Source organism: Haplochromis burtoni, unplaced genomic scaffold (genome assembly GCF_018398535.1).
Source record: "Haplochromis burtoni strain Fernald_Lab_line unplaced genomic scaffold, NCSU_Asbu1 Contig_279, whole genome shotgun sequence".
In the NCBI taxonomy this organism is placed as follows: Eukaryota; Metazoa; Chordata; class Actinopteri; order Cichliformes; family Cichlidae; genus Haplochromis; species Haplochromis burtoni.
The window spans coordinates 696,567-723,232 of NW_024582640.1; the positions used below are offsets into that span (position 1 = coordinate 696,567).

At 38.4% G+C, this 26,666-nt stretch overlaps 6 protein-coding genes across 10 annotated transcripts in view; 5 read left to right on the top strand and 1 right to left on the bottom strand.

The window, feature by feature from the left end:
- LOC102289745 (prostaglandin D2 receptor 2) overlaps positions 1 to 2,740 on the bottom strand; it is a 31,545-nt gene extending 28,805 nt beyond the window's left edge. Inside the window, exon 1 of the mRNA XM_005940208.3 lies at positions 2,689 to 2,740. The gene's annotated coding sequence lies outside the window, so the exon portion shown is untranslated. The remainder of the gene's footprint in view (positions 1 to 2,688) is intronic.
- LOC102290864 lies at positions 691 to 3,117 on the top strand. Its single transcript, XM_005940213.2, has 5 exons — positions 691 to 812; positions 926 to 1,624; positions 1,718 to 1,834; positions 1,915 to 1,955; positions 2,083 to 3,117. Exons 1-5 carry the CDS (start codon positions 770 to 772, stop codon positions 2,206 to 2,208), a joined length of 1,026 nt encoding a protein of 341 aa, XP_005940275.1. The 5' UTR covers positions 691 to 769; the 3' UTR covers positions 2,209 to 3,117.
- A 2,338-nt stretch (positions 3,118 to 5,455) lies between these two features.
- On the top strand, positions 5,456 to 7,837 carry LOC102289444. 2 transcript variants are annotated; one of them, XM_042227748.1, is made up of 5 exons: positions 5,456 to 5,565; positions 5,673 to 6,371; positions 6,470 to 6,592; positions 7,115 to 7,158; positions 7,449 to 7,837. In XM_042227748.1, exons 1-5 carry the CDS (start codon positions 5,487 to 5,489, stop codon positions 7,566 to 7,568), a joined length of 1,065 nt encoding a protein of 354 aa, XP_042083682.1. In that variant the 5' UTR covers positions 5,456 to 5,486; the 3' UTR covers positions 7,569 to 7,837. The 2 variants fall into 2 exon arrangements, with proteins under 2 accessions (XP_042083682.1, XP_005940269.2); XM_005940207.2 differs by having other exon boundaries at positions 6,467 to 6,592; positions 7,449 to 7,835.
- Positions 7,838 to 9,040: 1,203 nt separating this feature from the next.
- On the top strand, positions 9,041 to 12,870 carry LOC102289141. The gene is made up of 5 exons (XM_042227752.1): positions 9,041 to 9,358; positions 9,450 to 10,160; positions 10,262 to 10,384; positions 10,476 to 10,519; positions 11,198 to 12,870. Exons 1-5 carry the CDS (start codon positions 9,304 to 9,306, stop codon positions 11,315 to 11,317), a joined length of 1,053 nt encoding a protein of 350 aa, XP_042083686.1. The 5' UTR covers positions 9,041 to 9,303; the 3' UTR covers positions 11,318 to 12,870.
- Positions 12,871 to 14,013: 1,143 nt separating this feature from the next.
- Positions 14,014 to 16,754, top strand: LOC121815711. The gene is made up of 5 exons (XM_042227753.1): positions 14,014 to 14,142; positions 14,255 to 14,962; positions 15,084 to 15,191; positions 15,409 to 15,446; positions 15,567 to 16,754. The coding sequence occupies exons 1-5, from the start codon at positions 14,055 to 14,057 to the stop codon at positions 15,690 to 15,692; spliced, it is 1,068 nt and encodes a 355-aa protein (XP_042083687.1). The 5' UTR covers positions 14,014 to 14,054; the 3' UTR covers positions 15,693 to 16,754.
- A 3,198-nt stretch (positions 16,755 to 19,952) lies between these two features.
- On the top strand, positions 19,953 to 22,802 carry LOC102314623 (immunoglobulin kappa light chain). Of its 4 annotated transcripts, none has more exons than XM_042227768.1 (5): positions 19,953 to 20,075; positions 20,170 to 20,877; positions 21,056 to 21,181; positions 21,280 to 21,311; positions 21,408 to 22,802. In XM_042227768.1, the coding sequence occupies exons 1-5, from the start codon at positions 20,021 to 20,023 to the stop codon at positions 21,528 to 21,530; spliced, it is 1,044 nt and encodes a 347-aa protein (XP_042083702.1). In that variant the 5' UTR covers positions 19,953 to 20,020; the 3' UTR covers positions 21,531 to 22,802. The 4 variants fall into 4 exon arrangements, with proteins under 4 accessions (XP_042083702.1, XP_005940266.1, XP_005940265.1 ...); XM_005940204.3 differs by having other exon boundaries at positions 21,411 to 22,800; XM_005940203.3 differs by having other exon boundaries at positions 21,268 to 21,311; positions 21,408 to 22,795.
- Positions 22,803 to 26,666: the final 3,864 nt, after the last annotated feature.

Below are 26,666 nucleotides of genomic sequence, written 5' to 3' on the forward strand. Positions count from 1 at the left end.
GACAGCCTCAGATGGTTCCCAGAGGAACTGCAGTTTTTGTCACTTCCAAGTTAGCTTCATTTTTCAGGTTGTCCACAAATTATCGCCAAACAGTCCAACCATTGTCAATCCGGAAAACATCTGTACACCAATTTCTTCATATATGACCATATAAATCTGAGATTTTTAAAATGTCTACAAGTACAGGAACAAATGTGAATTCTGCCCTTATGCTCATTAACTGGATCACAGCATAGACAATTTTGCCATTAACCATAACATGTCAGTATTCGCTTTAGATGGTTTAAACTTCTTGACCTGATTTCTGCGTTACTTTCTGTCTCCCCCCACTAACACTCCCTCTTAACCCACGTAACTGTTTAAACACACCTCCCCATACAAATTCATGCAACTATGAAAAATTGTGTTGTGACTTAAAAATACATCTATAGATCAGATATTAAAAAACACCCTAGATGTGTTGCAGAACAAATACAAACACACACAAACCTCTATAACTAACAAAAATTGGCCCAAGAAACCTTCCTACATAAAATACACATTACCACACCTTCTGCCCTTAGTACAGCAACAATGATGTCACCAAAAAAGACTTGACCCCAATCACACCTCCAGTCACCTGATCAGTCTGATCTTTTGGAAAGAAACAAACTGTAGTTCTGAATTGAAAACCAACCATTGAGCTTAGCCAATCACGATCAGTCTTCGTCTCCTATAAGAGTTGGGTGCGTCCGTAAAGGCACACGATACATACTGCAGAGCTTCAGAGATGATGCCTCTTTGTGTTTTTCTTGCAATTCTCTATAAAATCTGTGAGTATTTTGCATTTTTTTCACAGTTTCTTTTTTCAAGGATGTAAATTCTAAAAAGAGACTGATGAGATGTTAAAGATATAATTAAAACAATTGTATGCACTTCTGTCCAGGTCAGGTGCTAGCTGCTCACAAGACCTCAAGTGTAATTCAGGAGAGTGGAATCAAGATTGCTAAAGTCGGGGAGAATGTAACAATAACATGCATTTGTCAAGATGATGCTGTAACTTTCCTTTCTTGGTACCAGCAAAGCCTGGGTGGCAAACCTAACATCATATCAACTCGGATGAAGCACAGCCCAGAAGCTGATATCTATGCACAGTATAAAGACAGGTTTAAAGTCCTTGTAGAAGGTCCAAAAGAATATCTCAAAATCACAAACCTCAGCCTGTCAGATTCAGGGACGTATTACTGTGGGGTTTTAGTCTTTAACGCTATTGAATTTGGACAAGGAGTTTTCCTTCATGTCAAATCACCAGCGACCAGCATTGGATCTGCAATAGACCAGCCAACGTTGAAGCCGCTTCGCTTGGGGGACTCTTTGAACTTGACCTGCACAGTGGAAGCTGAACCATGTGCAGGAGAGCTGAACCTTTACTGGTTCAGGCATGGAGCGTCTCAGTCTACAGTCATGTATCCCAGCGAGGGACACGTGTGTGCAGACATCTCACAGGAAACACCTCACAGGAGAAATTGCACTTTAAATCTTGCAATAAAGTCAGTGAGCTCTGCTGATGCTGGGATCTACTACTGTGCTTTGGCCTCCTGTGGAGAGATTATTTTTGGAAATGGAACAAAGGTTGAGATTGCAGGTAGGTGATACTGCAGGAGGGTGACTTCATACTACTGTTTCAAGCAATCTGTGAAACACCGACTGTGTAACATCTGTTTTGTGTGTGTGTTAGGTTTCCCTGTCTTGGTTTATGTCCTGAGCGCGGCATTAGGAGGTTCCATTATTTTGCTCTTTGTCTTGGCTTTCATCATGTACAAGCTTAGGAAAAACATGTGCTCTGTCTGCAAAGGTGAGGTCTCTGCCATCTCTAATGATAATAATCCTCTAACTATGTGACTAGCATGCTTATTTACTTTCTTTGATTTGCAGGAGCTGTTCCTCATCAAACCTGTACAGTCTCAGATGCAGTGGTAGGTGAAAAAGCCTATAGAATCTGCTCACATGTTTTTAATAGAAGCAGATGCTATATTTATATTAGATATGATATGTTTCCAGTTATATTTTAACACAATCCCCCCATTTGTCCGTCACTAACAGAGCCAAGATGCAGACAGCCTCCACTATGCAGCTCTGAGTCTGAAGAGGAGCAGTAAACAACATCGTCAAGAAGAAAACTTGGATAATATTTGTGTGTACTCTAGAGTAAAGAGCAGAAAAGTGTGAATGGATGCAAAGATACACACTGCCAAATGTAAAATCATGTAAAATAAAATATATTTTGTATGTACCAGCTGGATGACTAATAACTTTTGTGAGCTCAGCAAAATCACATAGCTCAGCATTGTTATACATAGACTATCAAACTGAACCCAAATGTAGTGTAGAGAAGCATAAAACCCCCCACGATCTATTAATACCTTCGTAAATGCAGGTCACAGCTACAGTAAGTTCTCACTGTTTACCTTTCACTTCTGTGGTCAAGGTGATCTGAGCGACAGAGTATAAGTTTCCACTGGTGGAAACATAAGTCCTACGAGAGCTTAAACACAGGAAGACCTGGCTGTTGCCCCCTGGCCACATAACCTCTCATGTTTGCAAGCCCACTCTCACAAGACCTGCTGTGTACGTGAAAAACTAAAAGCAATCGGCAATAAACTACGATTATGAAAAAAAGATTGAAGGAGAAGGATTTCTTTTACATACCTTCAGCTTCAACTGTGTGAATGCATTTCTTGCTCCACAGGAAGCTGCTCCTTTGTAAAAACAGCAGTCATCCATAACCGCTGAACAGTTTCAGTTCCCTAAAAGTACAGAAGCTTGACCCAAAGCTTCACTTTTTAGGAAAGTCATTATAGTTTAAAGTTATCTGCTGCTTAGTTGTTTTTGTAAAATATTAAAAAATAAAACCCAGAGCCAGAGTTGTGGCCCTGCATTATTTGCAATGAACTGAGCATCCATTCATTAAAACAAAACAAAAACATGTTTTATGTTTCTAACATTTCAAACTAAATGGTGGGTAACAGTAGCATCTCGACCCAGTACAACGGTTTGCTCTCAGACTGCAGGCTTACTTTTTCAAATCAGTTCAGTTTTATTTATATAGTGCCAAATCACAACAACAGCCACATCAAGGCCCTTTATTGTAAGGTCTAAGCCTCTGCAATAATACAGACAAAACCCCAACGACAACCACCTTTGAACAAGCACTTAGTTGTTGCTAAGTGCTCAAACTTCCTTTTAATGAGAAGAAACCCGCAATAGAACCAGGCTCAGGGACAGCTAGTGATCTGCCGTGACCACTTGGGGCTGATGGGACAGGCCTCTCATCTGTGGAACCAGCTCCCACTTTGGATTCAGGAGAGGGACAACCTCTCTACTTTAGGTTCTCAAGGTTAGGCTTAAAATGTTCCTTTTTGATAAAGTATATAGCTGGAACATGTAACCCTGAACTCTCCTTTAGTTACTCTAAAGTAGGTCTCGTCTGCTGGGGGCTTCCATTCATGCACCGAGCAACCTCCTTGTTACTGTGACAAGATTCCTCACAAATAGTATTTCCACATAAAGCAGCAACTTTCAGTAGTTTAGAAAAAGAACAAAATAATGCAATTCTTCCATGGCCACTTCAAAAGTGAAGTAATTTCCATAGTCTCCTAATTTGAAATACCTAACTTCTGTCAGAGATATTATAGGTAATCGTTACCATCATTACAAATTATCTGTTTTTAAATGAGTAAGATGTTTGAATGTCATTTAGGCTCACTCACGCGATAGGTTGATAGGTGTGCTAGCCAATAACTGCTAATAGCTGTCTGCTAGGCCTCAGTTTTGTGAGCAGAGTGATGCTATTTTGTCTTATTTATGTTGCTAATTACAACGTTTCTTTGTTCTACTGGTTTATGCTAATTTATGAACCAAGCATGGTAATATAGTTTACCCATATACAGTCAGTTGTGATCACTTAAAAAACATCCATATTTTCAAACTGCTAACACTGAAAATATATAGTATACAGACTTGGAGGCAATGTGCCATAACATAATATGTTACTATGTCAAAAATGACACTTTTTGTTAACACAGTAATAGAATGTGGTACATTATAATGCAGATTACTCTACTAAATTCAGAAATAGGAAGTTACAATAAGAATGATATGATTAGGTTTTTCAATTATCTGCACAATGAATAGATAGTAAGGGGGAAAAAACATCAAACGTGTATTTTTCATCCTGCGTTTATGTGCAGGGAGACAGAAAAAGGTGGTCCAGTCTAACGTTTGAGGAGTGGTGATATTGATATTACTTTTATCCTTATTGCACAAAAGGACACGAGTTTCTACGTAAAGTGCACATTGCATCTAGAACAGAAACAGCCACCAGCATTACTCTGGCTCTTTGCAAGTATCCGCACACACAGCGTGCTAACACAAAGCTAACAAAGAACCCAGAGTGAATGTATGTCAACGCCAGCCCAGGAGCCAGAGCCCGATCTTCAAAGAGTAAAAAAATCAATGCAGTCATCAACAGAGTTGTCTCACTGTAGCTTCTATTTCTGCACGTTCCTGCAGTTTAATAACAGACACAGTTGCTATGAAGCATCTTTGTGTTGTTGTTTGTATTTTAAAAGACTGGACATGCGCATGTCCTTAGTAGGACAGAGATTTGTGTCAGTCAGCTATGTGACAGTGTATTTCTGGTAGTACAGTGGGTGACATCACAGTGGTTACATTCATATATAGTCTATGTTAAAAATACCACATGAAACATTTCTGTTATGCTTTCTCTTCCTTTTCTACATGTTGAACCATATGGTGTTAATTAAAAACAAAACACCTCTACCATGATTAAATAGATCTCCTTATGCTGTTTTGTTTGCATGACATTGCATAACGACAGAAGCTGTACAAAATAAAGCACTAAATCTCTCAGTTTTTATCCATATGAACACTGAAAAAGTCACAAAAAACACCAATCTAAACATTATACAATATGACCAAAGATGCGTTTATTGTAAAGTCTGTGAAGGCTCCGTCTGCAAGTTTATTCTTGTTCATAAACATTACGGTGACAAACTCAAGAGGTGAGACCTGGCTACCAAACATGCATAATACATTCAGACCTTCAAAGAATGCTAATGTTAACTAGCCAATGCTAATGGTGAACATTTACATATTCTGCAGGTTGCAAAGCACCTTTACTGGTAGAATAACATTAATTGAGTGATGAGTAAATTATTCAGTAGTACTCATGTGATTGGTCACATGTACAGGCAGAGCCTGCCATAATGTAAACTGGATGTGCATTTTCTTCAGTAAATCTGCATAACTTGCTCTTTGAAGTAAAGTTTTTCAAATCTGCTTTGATTACCTCCTTTGTAGATCGTCTCATAGACCTAAATGAACCCTACAGGGGGCACTGAGCATGTGATCTTTCAGTCATTCTGAGTGACCAATCAAAAACAGTCTTGTCTCTGATAAGTAGAGAACGTAAAGACCTTCTCTCAATGATCCACAGCAATTTGAACAAAATGACACCCCCGCTGTTATCCTTATATGTGACATATCTACTCTCAGGATCAATAGGTAAGTTGCAACTTAAATAATTTTGTTGACAGCTATACAATCTCATAAATTCCAATACTTATCCAGTTATTATATTAAGTTCACTGTGTATTTTCTTTTATTTTCAGTTCATTTGGCAGCTCTGAAGCTATCACCATCATTAAATATCACATTTGTTAAAGCTGGTCAGGATTTAACTTTAAATTGTTCATTCAATCACACTACTGTTGCAGTGATGTTTTACTGGTATAAGCAACCTCTGGGACAGAAACCACAGCTGGTGTCGAAATTCTATAAGCATGAAAAAGATGGCACTTTCACTGATGAATTTAAGAATGAGTCTCGCTTTGAACTGGAAACTATGAACTATAAAAACAACTTGAAGATCTCAAAAGCACAAATGTCAGACTCTGCTACTTACTACTGCATAAGTGGCTATTCATATGTGTATGAATTTTTGGAGGGGATTATCATCCAAGTGAAGGATTCAGATTTGGTTTTCCAAGCTTCAGTTCATCAATCAACACCTGAGACCATCCAGTCTGGAGGCTCTGTGATGCTGAACTGTACAGTGCACGCTGGAACCTGTAGCGAAAAACACAGTGTTTACTGGTTCAAAAACTCTGAAGAATCTCACCCTGGACTCATCTACACCCACGGAGGCAGAAATGATCAATGTGAGAGGAATCGCAGCTCACAGACCCAAACCTGTGTGTACAACCTGCGAATGGAGAGTCTCAATCGGTCTCATGCTGGGACCTACTACTGTGCCGTGGCTTCATGTGGACACATACTGTTTGGAAATGGGGCCAAGCTGAACATTGAGGGTAGCTACCGCTCCTGCCTCTTTTGTTGAACAGTAACAATAGTTTCTAATCAAATATGATGTATGTGGTGTCTTTTAATGTCTGGTTCTCTACAGAAGAGGGGGAATATTTTATCTATGTGTACGCCTTGAGCGGAGCTTTGGCGTTCAATTCAAGTCTGTTGGTTTTCCTGGCTTATGCAGCCTGTACGTTGTACAAGAGAAAAAACTGCAAATGCACAGGTGGGTTAACTGACTTCTTTAGATTTTACTGAATGCAATAACAAGGAAGAAAGACATTAATAAGTTGTTAAGTAGTCATAATGCTCATTGTTACATTAACTGAAGACATCAACTGGTGTTTCTTCAGCACACTTGGTTGAAATTTTTGGTCGACTCGCTTAAAGTCCAGATAATGTGTACAACAAGTACATTTCTTTCTTTCATTTTTCTTTTTAACAAAGTCATTTCATAAATATGTATACTACATAAATGCAATTTGTACCTTTTCTTACTGTCAATTGCAAAGATGTAAAAAAAAAAATTCTTAAGTGTAGTTATTTATTTATTTTGTTTACTGGAATGAAATGAATTAGCTCAGGACATACCTAATTTATTATTAAGTCATAGGTGGTTTACTGTTGTTCAGTATATTAAAGTGTCCTCTGCAATTCTGTGTTGACTACATATGGAGAGTCATTTTGTCGTGACTGCGCCAACTGAGTTAAAAGAAGGATCATTTTTTTCTTTCTTTTTTATAAACAGACCCTCGCGCGGAGTCTTCAGGGACCTCGAATCCAAATGGAGACGTAAGTTTTTCTGTAATGTTCTAATTTCTAAAAAAATATCAGTGAATAAATTAACTGTTTTTCGAGACCTTACAATGGAAGGAAAAAAACACAGAATGAAGAGCACCTTAACAATTCGATGCATTGCAGTATTACATATTCTTGCGAAGGTCACAATGTCCAGTTTTCACTTGTAGTTCTGTTGTTTTGAAATTAATTTTATTATAAGTGAGGTTTTCTTTTAATGTGCCATCCAGTGGCTAAGCTTGCTGGTTCAAGGGTAACATTTTTCTTTCTTTTTTTCTAAACAGGCATCTCAAGATGCAGACCATCTCCATTATGCTGCTTTGAAGGTGAACAAGGCCACCAGATCAAGAAGGCAGCAAGAGGACACCCTTAGCCAATGTGTTTATTCTAGTGTGAAGCAATAAAGTTGGACATGTTTTCTTTGTAGTCTCTGTGAGAAAAATGACACATTTTTTGCTTTTTTTGTTTGTGTGGTTTTCTCCTCCGTAAACTAAATGTAAATCTGTGCCTTACAAAATAAACAGACATGTTTGCTTAACTGCAGCTGAGCCAGGTTCTTTTGTCAAAGGTGTGATATTTCCATTGTCGCTGTACTTACATTGCATTCACGATGTACAGCGAGCGACATACACACAACTGTGTGTATGCACACAATGCACCTTTGTGTTGCAGAGCTTAAGATCTGAACAGCCCTCTATATTTCATAAAGCCTGCGCATAATTAGCACGTCACCCTAGTTCAACACACATTATTTGATTCTAGATCGATTTTTGAATGAAACACTCTCATTAACACAATCTGAGTCAGGAGGAAACAACCGGCATGGCACTGCAGATGTGACTCATACAACACAGTCTTCTTCCAGGTGCGGTAGGTTGCTCACACAAAGCGGCAACCATTTCACAACAACAAATCCCGCCTTATTGCAAAGTCTAAAATGATTATGTGACATACACAAATCTTCCAGATTATCTGCCCTAAATGTATCGATGGCATCTGAAAGCCTTTGCAGGTTGTTTACTCTAAATGTGTCGTCTGCGCACAGCAGAGCTGAGGGAGTCTTTTTTTAGCGTCTGTGTGGTTGATAGGCAAAAACATAGCTCTCAGTATACTTCAGCCATGCACTCCTGTAGGACCCTTTGCGCTCTTTGTGGTCTCAAACAGGAAGTCTCTGCATTGTTTTTGTACATTGCAGCCACACAGTTTAACTCGGCTTACCAATTACTCTTTTAGGTAGTTAAAAAAGACAACAATCTGGTAATTACAATAGTTTGTTTGCAATTTCCCTGATGAGCAGGTGTCCTGTACTAATAAAATAGCTAATATTATTAAGAGTCATTTTAATAGCTAACATTTGTTCATACTGCATACTCTGTGCATGTATAATATAAGTAAATATTACCACCAACCGCAAATAGCAGCTATTTAGAGATTAGCCTGAGCTTCTTTTAATGACTCCCAGCAAATCTATTTGTGCTCCGCCCCATATATCAGCTCTTAAATATGAGTCCTTCATATATGAAGCAGTGAATACCCCTGTAAAATTTGCATAATGTAAAATATATATATTTTATATATTTACTAATGTTATCTTGACATAACGGTTTTCATACTACCATATTCTTCCAGGACTCATTGGTTATCTCTTCAGGTTTTCTGTCTGTGTTAGCGCTGGCACTTGTGCAGAGTATTAAAAGAAAGTGTTGCCCACAATTAGCTAACATAGACACACCCAGCTGTTGCTAATACATTTAATATAAAATCAGATTTTTCTTTATGGACCAAGACTTTTTTTGTTACTGGAGAAGATAATGCAGGGGTATAATTATGCAGAGGTGCAATACATGAAAATAGTTAACGTACCATTTATTGTTACAGTTTGTCATTTTCTGATATGTTGTGATCAAAAACAGCAATTTACACAACATCAAGTAATGAAAGTAACAATAGTTAAAGCAATGTCATAGTGTACCTGATTACATTTAAGTTGAAATTAAAGGGACAGAAATCGGTGTGGAACATCACAAGTATTGATGCTCCTAGGCGTTACTTCTCGTTAGCCAATCAAATGCAGTCCACTCAGAGGAATAAAGAGCTTGGTGAGAGTCAGTACATTCAACAGGATACGATGTGGACACGATGATGCCTTTAAAGTTTGCTTTGTGTCTGACATGCCTGGCACTGGGTAGTGTAGGTAAGTTGTCTCTTCTAAATACAGCTGTATAGAACGCATATATATACTGATATACATCATCTTTTAAAATCAGTGTTTTTTTCCTCTTCAGCTCAGAAGACTAACCTGAAATCCTCAGTTTATGTGCGTCAAGAAAGTGGTTTTGTGTCGCCTAGCATTGGTGACAAAGTGACTTTGCAATGTTTCTACGAAGAAGACGCAGTGATGTTTTACTGGTATAAACAATCTCTGGGACAGAATCCAAAGCTTGTGTCTAAATTTTATAAACATGAAAAAAATGGCACGTTTTACAGTGAGTTTGAAAACAATTCTCGTTTCTCACTAGACACTGGAAATGGTAACAATCACTTGATCATTTCAGATCTACAGATTTCGGACTCAGCTACTTATTACTGCATTGGTATCTATGTATACGATTTTGAATTTTCTGAAGGTTTTACTGTCAGTGTAGAGGGTTCAGGGATAAACATCCAAACTTTGCTCCATCAGTCTGAGACGATGGTTCCATCCGAAACCATTGAGCCTGGAGGCTCTGCTCTGAACTGTATTATACACAAACATACCTATGATGGAGGCCACAGAGTTTACTGGTTCCAGGATTCTGCCGAATCTCATCCTGGACTCATTTATGCCAACGGAGTCAGGAGTGATGAGTATGAGAAGAGGCCTATGACACAAACACACACCTGCTTCTACAACTTACCCATGAAAAGTCATAATCTGTCTGATGCTTCGAGCTACTGTGCTGTTGCCTCATGTGGACACATACTGTTTGGAGACCGGGAAGAGCTCCACTTAGAGCGTAAGTAGCAATACAAAATCCGTTTCATATTTGCATGACTGAGACTGTTTTACACACAAAGCATGTTCAAAAATGTTTGCTTTACTCATCTTAACTTGCAGATGAGCACTCTGTTGTCTTGGTGTATTTCCTGAGTGGAGCGTTGATATTTACCATTATTCTGCTGCTTATGCTGTCATATGCAGCACTGACGATTAATATCAAAATGAAACGCCAAAGTTCAGGTAGGCGCTGGTTACTTTTCACTCATGTTTAGGTAGCATATACAGTCATAAAGACTTAAAAAGCAACTTTGTCTCCAACCTTCATAACCAGACTCTCAAGCAAGATCTGCAAATGCCTCAACTCCAAATGCAGAAGTGAGTACTAATCTGCCAGTCTAACTGTATGTAGATAGACAGAAGTAGGGTACACCAGTTTTCTAGTTTGTGATGTTGCAATCTTTGCATTTCTACTATCTTAAGCAACAGAAAATTATGTTTGGACCTATGTTTACTAAAAATAATCTTTAAAAACAAATAAGAGGAAACATTGCTAGATACAGTTATGGCTTCCATCAACATAATGACCAACCATTGGAAGTTATCAAGTTTGACAAAGTGGAAGATATCAGTAATACTGTATATGGACAAAAGTACTGGGCCATCTAAACATTAGAACCAGAAGAGCTGCTCGGCTATAACAAAACATGCCATGAAGCTCCCGGTGCAGTTTTTGTGTTTATGTAAATACCGGAGGAGGTTTGAAACTCTGCAGTTATTAGGTCAGCAGAGAGTTGGCAACTTTGACACATTTCTGTGGTACAAGAAGACGTGAGGCACAATATAAATGTATATATATTGCAAATGAAGTCTGGTATGAACTACTATGAGATTCCCACCATCAACTGCACCTGCCTGCTACTGAATGTAAAGCAGCACATTTGATGATGCATTTATTCTTCCAGGTGTGTAGATGTCCTTAGCAATGTGCCATTATGCTGTAGTGGCAATAAAGAATTATAAAGTACTAATTTTAAATTGTTATGTTATTATCAGGGTAACCAAGATTCAGACAACCTCCATTATGCTGCTTTGAGGGACCACAAGGTCAACCGATCCAAGAGACAAAGAGACAACACAAACACCGAATGTGTGTACTCCAGTGTCAAACAGTAAACCTGGAATTTCATTTGTAGCCATGTTGTTCTGTAAGAAGAACTGTGTCTTTAAAGCATTTGTTTTTTGTTTGTTTTTTCGATTTGTTGATTGTTGAAGCATTGTTGTATTATATTGTGTATGGTAAGAAGAGAACTACAAGCCAGAGATAAAGAAAGGTAAAAGAGAAAGATTGCTACATAAAAGCCAGTAGAACTGTGAGGAACATAAGCTAGCAAGCTCATATTACAAATATTACAAACTCAGTAATGCAAAAGGATCATAAACAGAACGTCTCTGCAGTCTCTAAGTGTGGCCTTCAGAGATGAGACTGCACGCACAGAAACAGCAGGCCTGTGCCTTCTCATAGCAGTGTTGTGATAAGCAGGCACTTAACTTCTAAATATGCAGTTACGCTGAACATGACAGGAAACAATTTATCAGTGATAATCTTCTGATAATTTAAGACATGTCATACATCTTTCACAACTGCATTTGCAGAATGTTGTTCCATTTGGTGTTGTTTGCACACCTGAAACCAGAGAAGTGAGACTCTGTATGTAGCTTCTGTGTGGTCAACAGTCAAATGACTGACTTTCAAAGTGCTTTGAAGAACACCTAGCTCACTTTGTCTTTCTGGTTTCAGACAGGAAGTGTCTGCAGTGTGTTTATGGACTGCAGCTATGCAGTATTAATGATGCTCAAGTTTCTTCAGTAGACTACATCAAAATACTAAAATAAATCAAAATGCAATCAATCACATTGTCTTTGTTTTATTCATTTTATTCAAATAGGATGCACTCTATAACTATATTGCTTCTTATCCACACAAAACCAGTGAAGCCCAAGCTCTTGTGGCCTTTCAGTCTATAAGGTTCACACACATTTTAACTAACACAATTCTATGACAGACATGAAAAATAAAAAAAATGTAAATAAAATGTAAATAAAAATAAATGTAATTTGGTGCAATATAAACATTTCCTTATGGCTAAAACATGAACCAAATATCAAAAACCGTTATGTCCATGGCCCCACTGCTTTTTTAATATCCTTTTTTTTTTGGCTTTTAGCCTTTACTAGAGGACAGTGAATACAGATGCAGGACGTTTTTGACCTTCTTAACCAGAAGAACTGTATTAAGATCCAGTATGATCCAATTAACATAAATGACTGAGACTTAGTGAGTGAGAGTTCAATAAAAGTGACAGTAGCTGTAGGAGGCAGCTGTGTGAGAGACAACAAGAGTGAACTACCAACCACTACACCTACCAATGTGATGACGCCTCAATTAAATCGTCTTTGTAAAATTTTGTAACATCACCTTTCTAGTTGTACCTCCATTGCTAGACTCTGGTAGAAAACAGCTATGAAGATGCAGGTTGTTACACGTGTCACCAGGGTGGAAAAGTCAGTGATGGGGACGAAAGCTGATCTGTTTGCAGCTGCAGTACTTCCTTCTCTCCTATACTCAAAATTCAATTTTTTATCGCGCAATGTTCAGTCCTTGAGTCTTTTCAAGGAATGTACGCTTGATATTATTTAATTTACATCTAGTCAACATGCAAGCTTCAACTCATGGCTCTCAGTGTGGGATAGCGTCACTTTCATGACATTGCTGTTAATGTTTAAACAGCAAGTTTCAGGTCTGGGCAATTGGATTTTCACAGATTTTCCATTAATTTTCTGGATTTTTCATGTTATTTAAGTTTTTTTTTTTATCACCAAACGCACCACTTTGATTCAGATTCATATATCTCAACGACTGCAGCAAGTCCATTTATGGCCCCCATTGGGTGGACATTGATGGTTGTATTGTGAGTAAGTCACATGATGCCCTCATGTGGGGGTGGCTGTAGCTCAGGCGGTAGAGCAGGTCATCTACTGATCGGAAGGCTTCCCCTAGTCTGCACGCCAAATATCCTTGAGCAAGATACTAACACCAAATTGCATGCATCAGAGTATGAGTGTGTGTGTGAATGTTACTTAGAAAGCACCTAGGAAAATGTGCTTGTGCGAATATGGGTGTGAAAGCACAAGTTGTGTAAAGCACTTTGAGTGCTCAGAAGAGTAGAAAAGCGCTATATAAGAACCAGTCCATTTACGATTATTGCCCTAATTTTCCCCAGTGGCCACTCATATTATTGCAACCGAAAAGACAATGAAAAGATGTATATAAACTACTAACAGAACAGAAGCCTAGAAAATCGAATTTTGATAATGCAGCATTTCTCTCTAAGCATGCTAGATAATTAGAAATGTGAAGGTGGGCCCAGCAAGAGAAACACTGAAACATATCCAAATGTATGAATGACGGGAAGTTAAAAATAAGAAATATGATCTTTTCATAGAGCATTTAAAAAGGATATGGCTCACTGAAGTAAGAAAACTTACATCACCAGATATGGCATACACACAGCCACTACAATAACTAATGTCTGTGGCGTCTTTCAATCAGATCTTGGTTCATTTCACTGTTCTTAAGACAATAAGAAGCGCTAAATTACTTTTCACACTAACCGGAAACATCCTAACCTTGGCCAAGTTTGCTCTCACTCACGTTATTGGTTTTTGGGGTTTTAATGGTTAAACTAATGTAATACTATAACTCTGGTATTGTTTTCCACATCTCTTGCTGCGAGAACCAAAATTCATAATGAAGGGGGCGTTAAACTTTTGTACCCTGTTTCAAAAGTAGTTCAGAGTCACTTTTGGTTAGCCAATCAAACGGAGCCTTGTCTCTAAGACTAGAGGACGTATGGAGGTTTTCTACATTGGTCAAGACCTTTTGATCACAATGACATCTCTGAATTTTGCTTTGATTTGCCTGGTCTTCTGGAAAATTGGTAAGTTGGGAATACCTTAAATTCTTAAAAATATAAATTAAATCTCACTTATAGAGTGATTAGGCTTTTATTGTGATTTTAAGTGCAAACATTCATGGTGTTCTCTTTACAGACCGGGTAACTAATATTCAGCTCTCCTCAAATGTTCGTCAAGAGAGCGGCTTTATATCAGCTAATGTTGGGGACAATGTAACTTTGCGATGTTTCTACGAAGGTGACGTTGCAGTTATGTTTTACTGGTACAAACAAACCCTGGGACAAAAGCCAAAGCTCATCTCTAGCTTCTACAAACATGACAAAGATGGCACTTTTAGCGAGGATTTCAAGAACAATCCAAGATTTTCTTTGGACAGTAAAAATGGAAAGAACCACTTGACAATCTCGAATTTACAAATGTCTGACTCAGCAACGTATTACTGCATAAGCTGCTATGCGTACAAGTTTGAATTTGCAGAGGGCGCCACAATCCATGTGAAGGGTTCGGATTTGAACCTTCAAACTTCAGTCCATCAGCTGTCTTCTGCAACCGTCCAGCTAGGAGCCTCTTTGACTCTGAACTGTACAGTCCACACTGGGACTTGTGATGAAGAACACAGTGTTTACTGGTTCAAAAGCTCAGAAAAATCCCATCCAGGACTCATTTACACCCATGAGGGCAGGAACAATCGCTGCGAGAGGAAAGCTAACACACAAACAAACACGTGTGTCTACAATTTGCCAATAAAGAGCTTGAATTTGTCTGATAATGGGATGTATTATTGTGCTGTTGCCTCTTGTGGACACATACTGTTTGGTAATGGGACCAAGCTGGGCTCGGAGGGTAAGTGGCATTCTAGTAGCCTGTCTCACATTTGCTAAACAGTCTTTAATACTCTCTCATTCAGCTTTTAATGGAAACATATTAACAACACTGATGTTGATGGATGTTTGGTTCTCTACAGATGAGGTGACCTTTCCTGACTTTCTTGTGCATGTTTTAAGTGGAGTCTTGGCATTCACCACCACTTTGAGTCTTTTAATGAGTTTTCTAGTGTGGAAGATGAATAAAGGTAACCAGTCACTAGTATCTACTTGCAGTCAGTCCAAACATGGTTAGATATAGTGCACAAAAAACAGTTGCAAGGGTGTATGAAAGGGCACATGTGGCTTACAGTGTAAAGTGCTTTGATTTGTTAGTAAGACTGGATACACATTATATAATATTGTTTTCTTGAACAGCGTGTATTCACAGACAAAAGCTTTTATATTTTTTGTGTTTCACAATAGAGTCACAAGCAAGATGTTCAGATGCAGCTAATGCAGAGGTGACTATATTTTTTGATATATATCAAATTATCTTTTGAACAGCTACCAATACATATATTACACTGTAGCACTTGATTTTTTTTCTGTAACATTTATTGACTCGTGTATTTTTGTACCAGGGATACCAAGATGCAGACAACCTTCACTATGCTGCCGTACAGACACAAAAGTCCAACCGGCAAAGGAGGCAGATGAATGACACCATGAATCACTGTGTGTACTCCAGTGTAAGGCAGCAGATCTGAACCTGTTTCATCTAGACTTTGTTTCAGCGTAAGATGTGGTTTTGTTAGCGTGTGTTTTGAGATCTGTTGTGAAGATAATCAGTACAAAGCCTTGGTTACAAAGGTGCTACATTTCCATTATCAGTATACTTGTTGATTCTCAGGGGTAAGAAAAACAGTAAGAAAACATGTTACTTTATGAAGCCAACCTTTCTGAACATGTGCATAACACACTGTGCCACATCACCATAAATATAAGCCAGTTTATGTCACAAGAAATACAATGTACAATGTAATGAGTGCTCTCTACTGGGGAATATCTGTTTATCTTTTCATATTGTGGTTACATATTTAAGAATCTTTTTATAGCTTAGATTAAGGTCTGAAGTTTAAAAAAAGTCATAAAGTTAAATCTCTATATGTCTGGGTGATTCAAAGATAAAACAAACAACAAAAACAAACCATCTGCTCTTTTGTTTTTGTGTCTGTGTAGTTGCAAACAGGAAGCCTCCACTACTTTTCCACCATTGCAGCCGTATACTAGCTAAAACAACAAGGTTAATGCAATTAGCACTTTTGAACTAACTCTGCTGAAAGTTTGCAGCACGGCTATTTTTCCATAGTGTAGTGGTTTACGTGTTCAACGGGTGAAAGATTTCCGGTTCGATTCCAGGAGGAGAGATGAATGGAGTATTTCTCTGAAATTGCAAAAGTTAGAACAAATTAAAATGGAGCTACCTACCTGTGAATAAATGATCTGCCAAAAGTTGCATGAGCTCTATGAAGGGCCTTCTTGCTGTGCTGGTGTATTTTGCATGGTTTTAATGGAATTTTCTGACAAATAAAATATATTACACACCATTCAAGATGCTTATTTGGGTTATTTTCTTTCCTGCTGACTGTTTGGAAGATATCTGTGTCTTTTTGTTGCACCTGTACAATTTATGAATGCAGCTTGCTAACATTAGCTGGCAATTCAGCACTCCACCCTGATATGACTGAAATAACTGATATACAAGACTTGGTAAGTCTTAAATCTTTGTTTTTCCCCATTAGCTGCCTGTCCTCATAAACACACCAAAATGGTCTTTTTTAAATTCTACATAACTTACAAATCTTATCTTGTATAACTAAGACATAGAACTCAAGACTTCTTGGTTTAAGAAGCAGTGATTGTGTGTTATAGTGATGTTACCCACTGGCTTGTGTGGATTACTTTGGTATTTTGGATGTTGCCATGTTTTTTAAAACATCAAAACACATATTTGGACCAGAGAGTAGAGCTTCGGAATTACCAGCTTAGTAAGTCTAAGGGGTTGAACAAACTGAATACCCAAAATCTTGAAGTAAACATTAAACAAGAAAAAACTATAAATACCTGTCACTCAATATAGTCACACCTCTTTTTATGCATACACATGTGCATAGATTTATTATGCTTAAGAAAATGTGTTCACAAAAAATTCCACCCCGTCATAGTTTCTTCTGTAAACACAAGGTCAAACGCAAGCAATCATTTCAGTGAGACGTATGTTAGCCAAGTTAAACTGTAGTGGTCTTTGTGGGTTTCAGAAGAATGAAGAGGTGTAAGTACTTTAGTAATGCATGCCCTAAAGACCACATGCAAATAACCAATAAACCTTTATAGACCATAAAACAATCCAAAGAGAGAAGGCATTATGTCAAATGTCAGCCAATAGAATTCTTTGCAGTTCTTTGACAAACGTGGAGATGAGACCTTGTATAAACTACAGAGGCCTGTTGGCCACTCTTAGGGCATCTGTCCAAACTTTAGGCCTAAAAAGTAAGCAAATGTCTTCCCCATATAGTTATTATAAAGCAGCAAATTATCTAAGGAGAAAAAAAATGCAGTGTTTTGTACCATGAAACTGTTTTTTAAAATGTTGTACATCAGTTAAATTGGGCATTTTAACAGGGAGTCTACAGAAATCGACTACTTTTGAAGACACCCTCAAGTTTTTGGCATTTCCTCATTGCTTTTTATTGTTTGCATGAGATGGGAAAGTCACCTGACTGTTTGAGACATCACTCAAATTTGCCAGAAAGTGCTGGAAATTGATGGCATTTCCCTAACAAAGGATATTGTCATAACTTTTGAAAAGTTCCTAAGGGTTTTCTCCAAAAACAGCATTCATGCTCAGCATTATTATTATTTCAAACTTCTGAATACACAAAGATTGTTTGCTGTTTTCAAAGGACCAGATTCCAGAAGACCTCAATCAACATATAAACATCATCCTGGTTTGACCAATTTTGGCACACCTTGGACACCCTATAAGAGTATGGAACAGCAGAAATTATTTAATTTCATTTACATGCCTTAAAATGTTTGTTTTTAAAAAATATATTTTTGAAGAATTAAACACACATTCACAGGCAGCGTGCCCTTTCTGCCATGCGCATGGGAAGGTTAAACAGCCTCTGGTGCTTTAAACTCTGAGGAGCTGTAGCTTCGGCTTCTATTGGACGATTTGTTTGATTTACACCTTTTTTTAATCATTTGAGCCAATAGAATCACAGTAATGATGCCAGAAGTTGCAAGACCAGACCCCACATGACCCCAAATTTATGACACACGGCATCTGTCCAGTCACATGTCCATAACTGGGCCTAAGATGGCGATTATTGATGGAAGTTGCTCTGATGCATTGTGTTACCACCAGAGATCGGCAGTAATGCGTTACTGTAATCTGATTACTTTTTTCAAGTAATGAGTAAAGTAAGGGATTACTATTGCAAAAACGGTAATTAGATTACCGTTACTTTCCCGTAGGAACGCTGCGTTACTGCGAGTGCGCCGTTAGTGACAACAGCTGTGTGCAGATCAACAATGGATCACATATCGAGTGCGGGAGAGAGTATGAGCGTGCAGCGTTTCAAGCGTGGAAGTACTGACCTTACTTTGAGTTTGATTCCATAAAAAGTGACAAAAACATTAGCGTCCGTTGTGTGTGGGAAGAAATCTTCTTTTTACAGCGAAAAAAACCCTAAACTTCCGAGCAAGCACCGAGTAGCTATGACATAATGGGAAACTCACAGAGAAACTCGCGGATTCTTCCATACCCTGCACCAGGGTAAACCTCCGCCTACCACAGTCCTGCTTTACAGGTGAAAATAGAGCAACAGGACCGCTGAGTCTTTGACTTTATTTATGTTCTGCTGTGTTTTACTTGCATCTATTTGAAAGAGTGAGTGTAAACACAAAAAATATTTTATTTTATGTGCTGGAATGTGTAGAAAATAGGTTTAAATGTTAAACTAATTTATTCAAGTCAGAGAATGTTGCATATAGTTTAATATTTATTTGATGCATAAAGTTAAAAGATTAAAACTGATAAAACAAGTTAAAAAAGAGACTTTTCCATTTGATTACATTTTGTATGATGGATTATGCAGAAAAAGTAGAATTGGGCTGAAAGATCTATCACTTTATCACCTCTTCAGGTTGTAAATCGTGTTTTTAAAAAGTAACTAAGTAACTAAGTAATTAATTACTTTTGAAATTAAGTAATCAGTAAAGTAACGGGATTACTTTTTTGGGGAAGTAATCAGTAATTAGTTACTGATTACTTTTTTCAAGTAACTTGACCAACACTGGTTACCACAGCCATTATCCAGAACTACAGCGGCTATTGGCTACAGCGGAGGAAACCAGTCCGGTAAGCAAGTTTCTGTCTTAGCACATTTGTGGTTTTCTTTTGCCGCTGGTTTAGTGAATTTTGAAACTCGCTGTTTTGGAATCGGTGAGAACTAAGATAGCTAACTAGCCATTGTTTACATTGTTACATGAAGTCTGGAGAATTCTTGGCTCAGTTGTGTGTGTTTAGAAGACTTAACTTGAGAATTTACAATAGGACTTTGCTATCTAATGGATAATGTCACGCTAGCTAAATCAATATTTTACATAAAATCTATGAAAAACTGGAAACTGTGTTTTTTTTAGTTCACTTTTACAGACGGGTTGTTTGATGCCTTGCAATGTGTTGCTGATGTCCGGAAATATACTTTCACAGGATAAGCCATGTATATAATTACTGACTGCAGTTATTCTGTAGAACAATATGATGTTAATTCTAGTGCCAAAGAACTCTGCTTTCTATTCTAATATGTTGCATAAAGCTCAATTATTTATAAGTGATTTGAAAAAGTGTCAGAAGCCTTAAAGTACGTCAAATAGTTTCACCCAACTGATTCTTCTCATAGAGCTAAGATTGCCTCTGTAGGTGGATGTGATCATCTACCCTCCTGGCCAATCAAAACAGTCTTGTCTCTGAAGAGAGTGAGGATGTAGAGCAGTGCTTTTCACTCAACACGGCAATTTCAACAAGATGACACCTCCGAAGCTTGTCTTCTATCTGACATGCCTCTTCTTGGTGGAATTTAGTAAGTTGCATTTTATTTAAAAAACAAGAACAACTATTTATGTTTTAAATGTATCATTCTGGTTAAAAATAATTCTGCTCTTTACCCCATTTAGCTCAGATGAATCATTTAAAACAACCCAGAAATTTACATCAAGAGAAAGGATTGATATCTGCTAATGTTGGAAACAGGTTGATTTTGCGATGTTTTCATGACAGTGATGCTGCAAAGTATTACTGGTACAAGCAACAACTGGGACAGAAGCTACAGCTTATTTCCAATACCTATAAATTTGACAAAAATGGAACTTTTTATGATGAGTTCAAGGACAATCCACGCTTTACGTTGGAAACTGATGTGGGTATAAATCACTTACAAATTTCCAACGTACAAATCACAGATACAGCAACTTACTTCTGTGCAAGTGGTCTTTCATTTGTGTTTGAATTTGGAGAGGGTACCAAAGTCATTGTAAAGAGTCAAGGTTTGAGCATCAAAGCTCTAGTCCAGCAGTCTGCTTCTGAAACCATCCAGCCTGGAGGCTCTGTGACTCTAAACTGTACAGTACACACTGGGACCTGTGATGGAGAACGCAGCATTTACTGGTTCAGAAAAACAGAAGAATCTCAACAAACAGGACTTATTTACACCCATGGAGGTGGGAATGATCAGTGCGAGAGAAAAACTAAAACACAAACTAACACCTGCGTCTACACCCTGCCGATGAACGGTCTGAATCTGTCTCATGCTGGGACCTACTACTGTGCTGTTGCCTCATGTGGACACATACTGTTTGGAAAGGGGACAAAACTGGACTTTGAACGTGAGTAACGTCAAGGCTAAGCTTACTAAAAATACTGTAGATCCTCCCCAACAGGGAATGGGACAAAGTTGGACTTTCAAAGTGAGCAGATTTTCTACCAGGAATGGTCTGTTTTTACTCAATAGTATTTATTTTAACTTTGTAAAAAAAGTTGTGAACTTGTTTTCACGTTTTACAGGGGACGTGGACTCACTGGGTTTGGTGTATTTTTTGGGTGGTGCTTTGATATTCGTCATGATTCTTTCTGGCTTTCTGGCTTTCCTGATATGCAAGATGAATGGGAGAAACTGCAGCCAATATTCAGGTACAGTGTATTTTCATTGTTAAAAGCTTAATCTGTATTTTCTTTTTTGGTAAAAAAATAACTTTTTCTTCAACTTTTACCTTCAGAGTCTCATGTAGGACAGTCATCTCCTCACACAACCAATGCAGAGGTAAATATCACTGGAGTGTAACTTTCACAAGCACAAATCTTCCAGTACAATGCACATGAGAAGCAGTTACAATGTATTAATATATTATTTTGTTAGCAGGGTTACAACGATGCAGACAGCTTGCATTATGCTGCTTTACGTGTAAACCAGAGAAAACAATCAAGAAGACTTAAGGATGACACCATGAGTGAATGTGTGTACTCCAGTGTAAAGCAATGACTGTCTTTTGCTTTCTTTATAGTTGTTACAGAGAAGTACTTGTACAATTTTGATTTTAAAAACGGTTTCTTGGTCTTTTTTGTTTGTTTTTGTTTGGAATTTCATGATGGATATCCTAATATTATTCCTTTATGGTGATTTATAGACTTGACAGATTAAATATATCACATATTTCTTGATTTTGATGCATTTCGTTTAATGCTCTGGAATTCTTGCCATGTGTTTAATCACAAAATAAAGTAAATGTCATTATGAAGAACTTGAGCGCATGCGTGTTTACTTCTTTTGGGTATCTGGTTGCTCCCTGTGTATCGTACAGTATATGTGACAGTCCTCACTTATCCCAGACCAGCAGTGGAATTAGGAGGTGGCTGTGGCCAGAAAAGCTGCCAATAATTATTTTGATACTTTAACAACTCTAAATACTGCGCATGTAGTTTAAACATCAAAAGTTTGTTGTTGAGATTTAGTTTCTCTATAGGTTATTATCACTAGTCTCGGATTTTGCCTTCATAGGAACTAAGGGGAAGTAGCTGCCAGGTGCTGACAGTGAAACACACTTCATTAGGTGATCAGTAAGTGTGACCACCTCTACAAAGCCAAAAACTTTCAGTTAGCATACGAAATGTTCTTGAGAACATGATCACAAAAAACAGACCAAGTTTAGGTTTTTGCAGGGTTTCCAAAAAAAAGTCCTTTTTAAAAGGAACCCATCAGCGTGGGATATTTTTGGGAAGTTGCATTAGAACAAATAACATGTCTTGTACAATAATGTCTATTAGACAGAGTAAATCAAAATGGATGTGTTTGGCACAACACCACTGTCATTGAAAACGAAACATAGCGTCAGCACAAAACACCTGGCAATAATTGTCAAGTCGAAGGGGTGTTGATTATTTGAGGAGGGGGGGTGTCAATGTCAGGCGTGTCCAACAGCTAAAGCTTGGCTTTAACTGTATTATGCAACAGGACAGTGACCCAAACATAGCAAATTTACAACGGAACAGCTAAATGACTAAAGAATCAAGGTTTTGCAAGAGAGAAGTGCATGCCCAAATACCCCAAACTATGATGAACTAAAGCAAAATTGTAAGGAAGAGTGAGCCAAAAGTTCTCCACAACAGTGTGAGAGACTGATACAGAAAGCATTTGCTTCAAGTTATTGCTCTTTGTGAGTCTTGGAGCTTACTTAAGTTGCAGGACTGTGGGAGAAAGCTGGAGTACCCAGAGAGAACCCACACAAACACAAGGAAAACATGCAAACTCCACACAGAAAGACCCTGGTCTGATGGTGGAATTGAACTCAGGACTTTCTAGCTGTGAGGCAACAGTGCTAACCAACATGCCGGTGGCATAGGTGCATGTCCTCATACAATGTACATTACATATATTTATATATATTGTAAAAGTAGTCCAAACAAATGACATCAACAACAGCACGGTGTCATTTCTGCTTTTTTTCCCTGTAACAACAGCACAGCGGATAACAGTCCGTGAACAGTCGCCTTTTTGTTCTCGCTAACCCTCTACATCCTACCATCTACAACTGCCATGGTGTTAATGTCATCCTGAAAGATATGAACATCGAGGGTAAAAACAAATGAGACTGCTACCGGGCTTTAATCCGCCGATCGCCATGCTGCGGTTACAAGAAAAAGACGCTGAAATTACGTTCTCTATGCATTTAGACGTTCCCGTGCTTTGGCTAAACATTGGATTGAAACTTCAATGCGACAATGACATCAAGTAGAATTATGTACATATTGCATAGCCCCAAACATTTCTTTTTCAAAGCCTGCAGTGAAGAAAAAGGTTGGTGATGACCACAGACAATATCAGGAAAAGTGAGAAATGCAATATTTCTTTGTTGAGCACAGCAGCGTGTCATATTTGCACAGAGAATGTTGTAGTGCACAAGAAATATAATTTGAATCGTCAGTACACAACTAGACATGCTGCGGTGTATGCAAAATACCAGGGAGACGAGAAACCCAACCAGGTTGCCAGTCTTAAAACATCTACTGAGGCTACAAGATTTCTTCAAGAAAGCAACCAAAAAGAATAATGCAGCAGTGAAAGCTAGCTATGTGGTTAGTGAGATGATTGCCAAAGCAGGAAAGCCATTCACAAGGGTGAATTTGTCAAAAAGTGCATATTGCAGGCTGCAAATATAGTCTGTCCATAAAAGAAAGGTCAGTTTAGCAACATCAGCCTTTCTGCCAACATCAGCATTTCTGACCTGTCAAGTGACATTTAAGAGCAACTGTGTGAGAAAGCCAGTGTTTTGAAATTTTTTTCAGTGTTTCAGTCGCTCTTGATGAGACCACAGATATCACCGTTACTGCTCAGCTTGCAGTGTATGTCCGAGGTGTTGTTGACTGCTTTGAGGTGATGGAGTACTTGCTTACAGCAATTCCAATGCATGGCCAGACCACCGCTCAGGAGATATGTCACAAGCTGTGTGATGCCATGGAAGAGGTTTTTTGGAATAACAATTGATGGAATGCCATCAATGACGGGGAGGAAAAATGGACTGGTAAGGAGGGTGTGGAGGAGGCTATTGCTCTGCACTGCATTATCCATCATCAGGTCCTTTGCAGCAAACGCCTGGAGTTTGACAAAGTGATGTAAACATTGGGAAATGCATCAACCAAATCAGATCCAGGAGCTTAAAGCACTGAAGGGTTTTGTGCTTTTTTAGAGGAAGTGGAGTCACAATATAGGATTTGCTCTACTTCACTGAAGCACATTGGCTGAGCAGGGGAAATGTATTGAAACAATTTTTTGGAGTTGATAGCAGAAGTGAAAGCCTTCACGGAGAAAGATGGAGTGGCTTTTCCTGTGCTAAGTGATCCCAAATGGCTCGTGGACTTAGCTTTTCTTGTTGATATCAGATATAAGCTTAATGCACTGAACAAGAACTTACAAGGCCAGGGGCAACTTGTCAGTGCTGCCTATGACAACAAGAAAGCATTCTCCACAAAACGTGTGTTGTGGAAAACCCAGCTCTCTCAGACGTTCCTGACATTTCCCAGCATTGCAAAGCACTTGTGGATGCAGGCACACCATTCAGTGGTGAGAAGTATGTTGATGTCATTTTGAGGCTACAGGAGGTTTTGATCACAGATTTGCAGACTTCAAGACGCACAGAGTCACATTTCAAATTGTTGCTAGCCCCATCTCCTTTGATGATGATGATGATGCCCCTTGTGTGCTTCAAATGAAGCTCATTAAACTGCAGTGCAACTCAAAGTGAAGTTCAGGGAGGTGAGCGGAAAAGCCGACTAGCTTGGGCATTTTTTGAGAGAACTGACCCCTAGCTTCCTTCGGCTTTCCTGAATGTTCAAGCTGCCCATGTGCCTTTTTAGAAGCACGTACTTCAGCGAAAAGCTCTTCTCCACCTTGAACTTCAATAAGTACAAGTACAAGACCAGACTTACTGATGAACATCTTTAAGACATATTGAGGGTCTCAACTGCTTCCTCCCTCAGGCCAAACCTCTCATGACATGCCTTTATGACATTAAAGCTTGTTTGGCCCTGTCGGTCTCTCAGGTCAGGTCCAGGAGGAAACTCAGAGGGGACGGGGCCTTCTCTATCGTGGCTCGAAAATTATGGAATAATTTGCCCCGGCACGTTAGAGAGGGCCCTTCACTGTCCACTTTTAAATCGCGTCTCAAAACCCACTTTTATTCTTTGGCTTTTAATCTCAGTGAGACTTAGTTTTCAGTTGAAATGAAATTAGTTATTTAATTAATTATTTTTTTCTTTCTTTTATTTGCCTTTTATTTATATTTAAGTTCTGTAATTTTATTTTATGGTTCCAATGTACAGCGCTTTGTGTCAGCTGTGGTTGGTTTAAAGTGTTTTATAAATAAAGGTGATTGATGGATTGATTGAAAATGTGGCTGGGCTATGCGAAAGGAAGCCCTGCCAGGTCTCTAGCTGCAAGGAGTAGGCGAGACACGTTCAGATGAACAGCTCATGTTCTTCACTGTTCCATTCATGTTCAAAAGAAGGTTAAAGGTTAAAGAACTGTTAATACAGACATTTGAATCTGAATACAGCATTAATAGAAGACTGAAGAAACCACAACTTATTAACTCTTAATTTGTTCATTTATTTTTGTGTTATACATAATAGATTTGAGACTATGGGAATTTTTTAACAATACTTTTCTTGTGGAAAACCTTGTGCAACACAGCCTCAAGCTGACTGTGCCTTCAGCGGCCCCTAGCTAAATTGAGTTTGAGACCCCTGATATAGATGAAACCCAACCACCTCTTATAAATAACGCTTCTTCTACAGAAATGTCCAAGATCATGACTTAACTGTCTCACTGACAAACTTCTACCAGAAGAAAATCTTGCAGACATTAACACAGCTCTACTCACCATCCCCAGTACCAGTATGACAGAAACCATTGAGCGTGCCACTGTTGCACCTTAATACTATTAACATTTGGGTATAAGATCAAAAAAGCATGTAAAGATAACCTTCCATTCAAAAAGAAGGTTGGAAGCCAAAATCAGGGAAGCCCAGGACGATGTTTACTGGCTGCAGAAGGGTTTCATGAGAGACGGATCCTCTGTGGTTAAGAAGTAGAACAACGTGTCCATAACTAAATCTCTAGAATCTGACAAACACAGGCACACAGCTCTGGCTGCTGGGCTGAGGAAACACAAGATAAAATCATTTTAAAATACTCATTCAATTTGGATAGCATTTAAGATGAGCCATAATAGTCAAGTGCTCTACAGCTACAAGCTTTGACTTGCATCAGTGTGAATGCAGAAAAGAAGAAGTCTGTCTCTGTCTGTGCAGCAGCTTGTGTGGTTTTTGTGCAGGATGTAAAGGTAGTTCCACACCCACATAAATACACCATTAGCACCTTTAAACATGCCACCAAAAGTGGTGGATTTTCAGGTATCGTAATACTACTTGGGTGAAATATTTAGAGTAATATTTACATCAGTGAAGAGAACAGACTAGTTGAACAGGGCTATTTGTGTTCTAGTGAGCAAAAATAAAAACAAAACAAACAAAAATAAATCTAACATAACATCCAAGTTCCTTGGCAGATAATTTAAAACTATTCACCTGATGAAATCACATCACTTGAATTGCATTACCATTA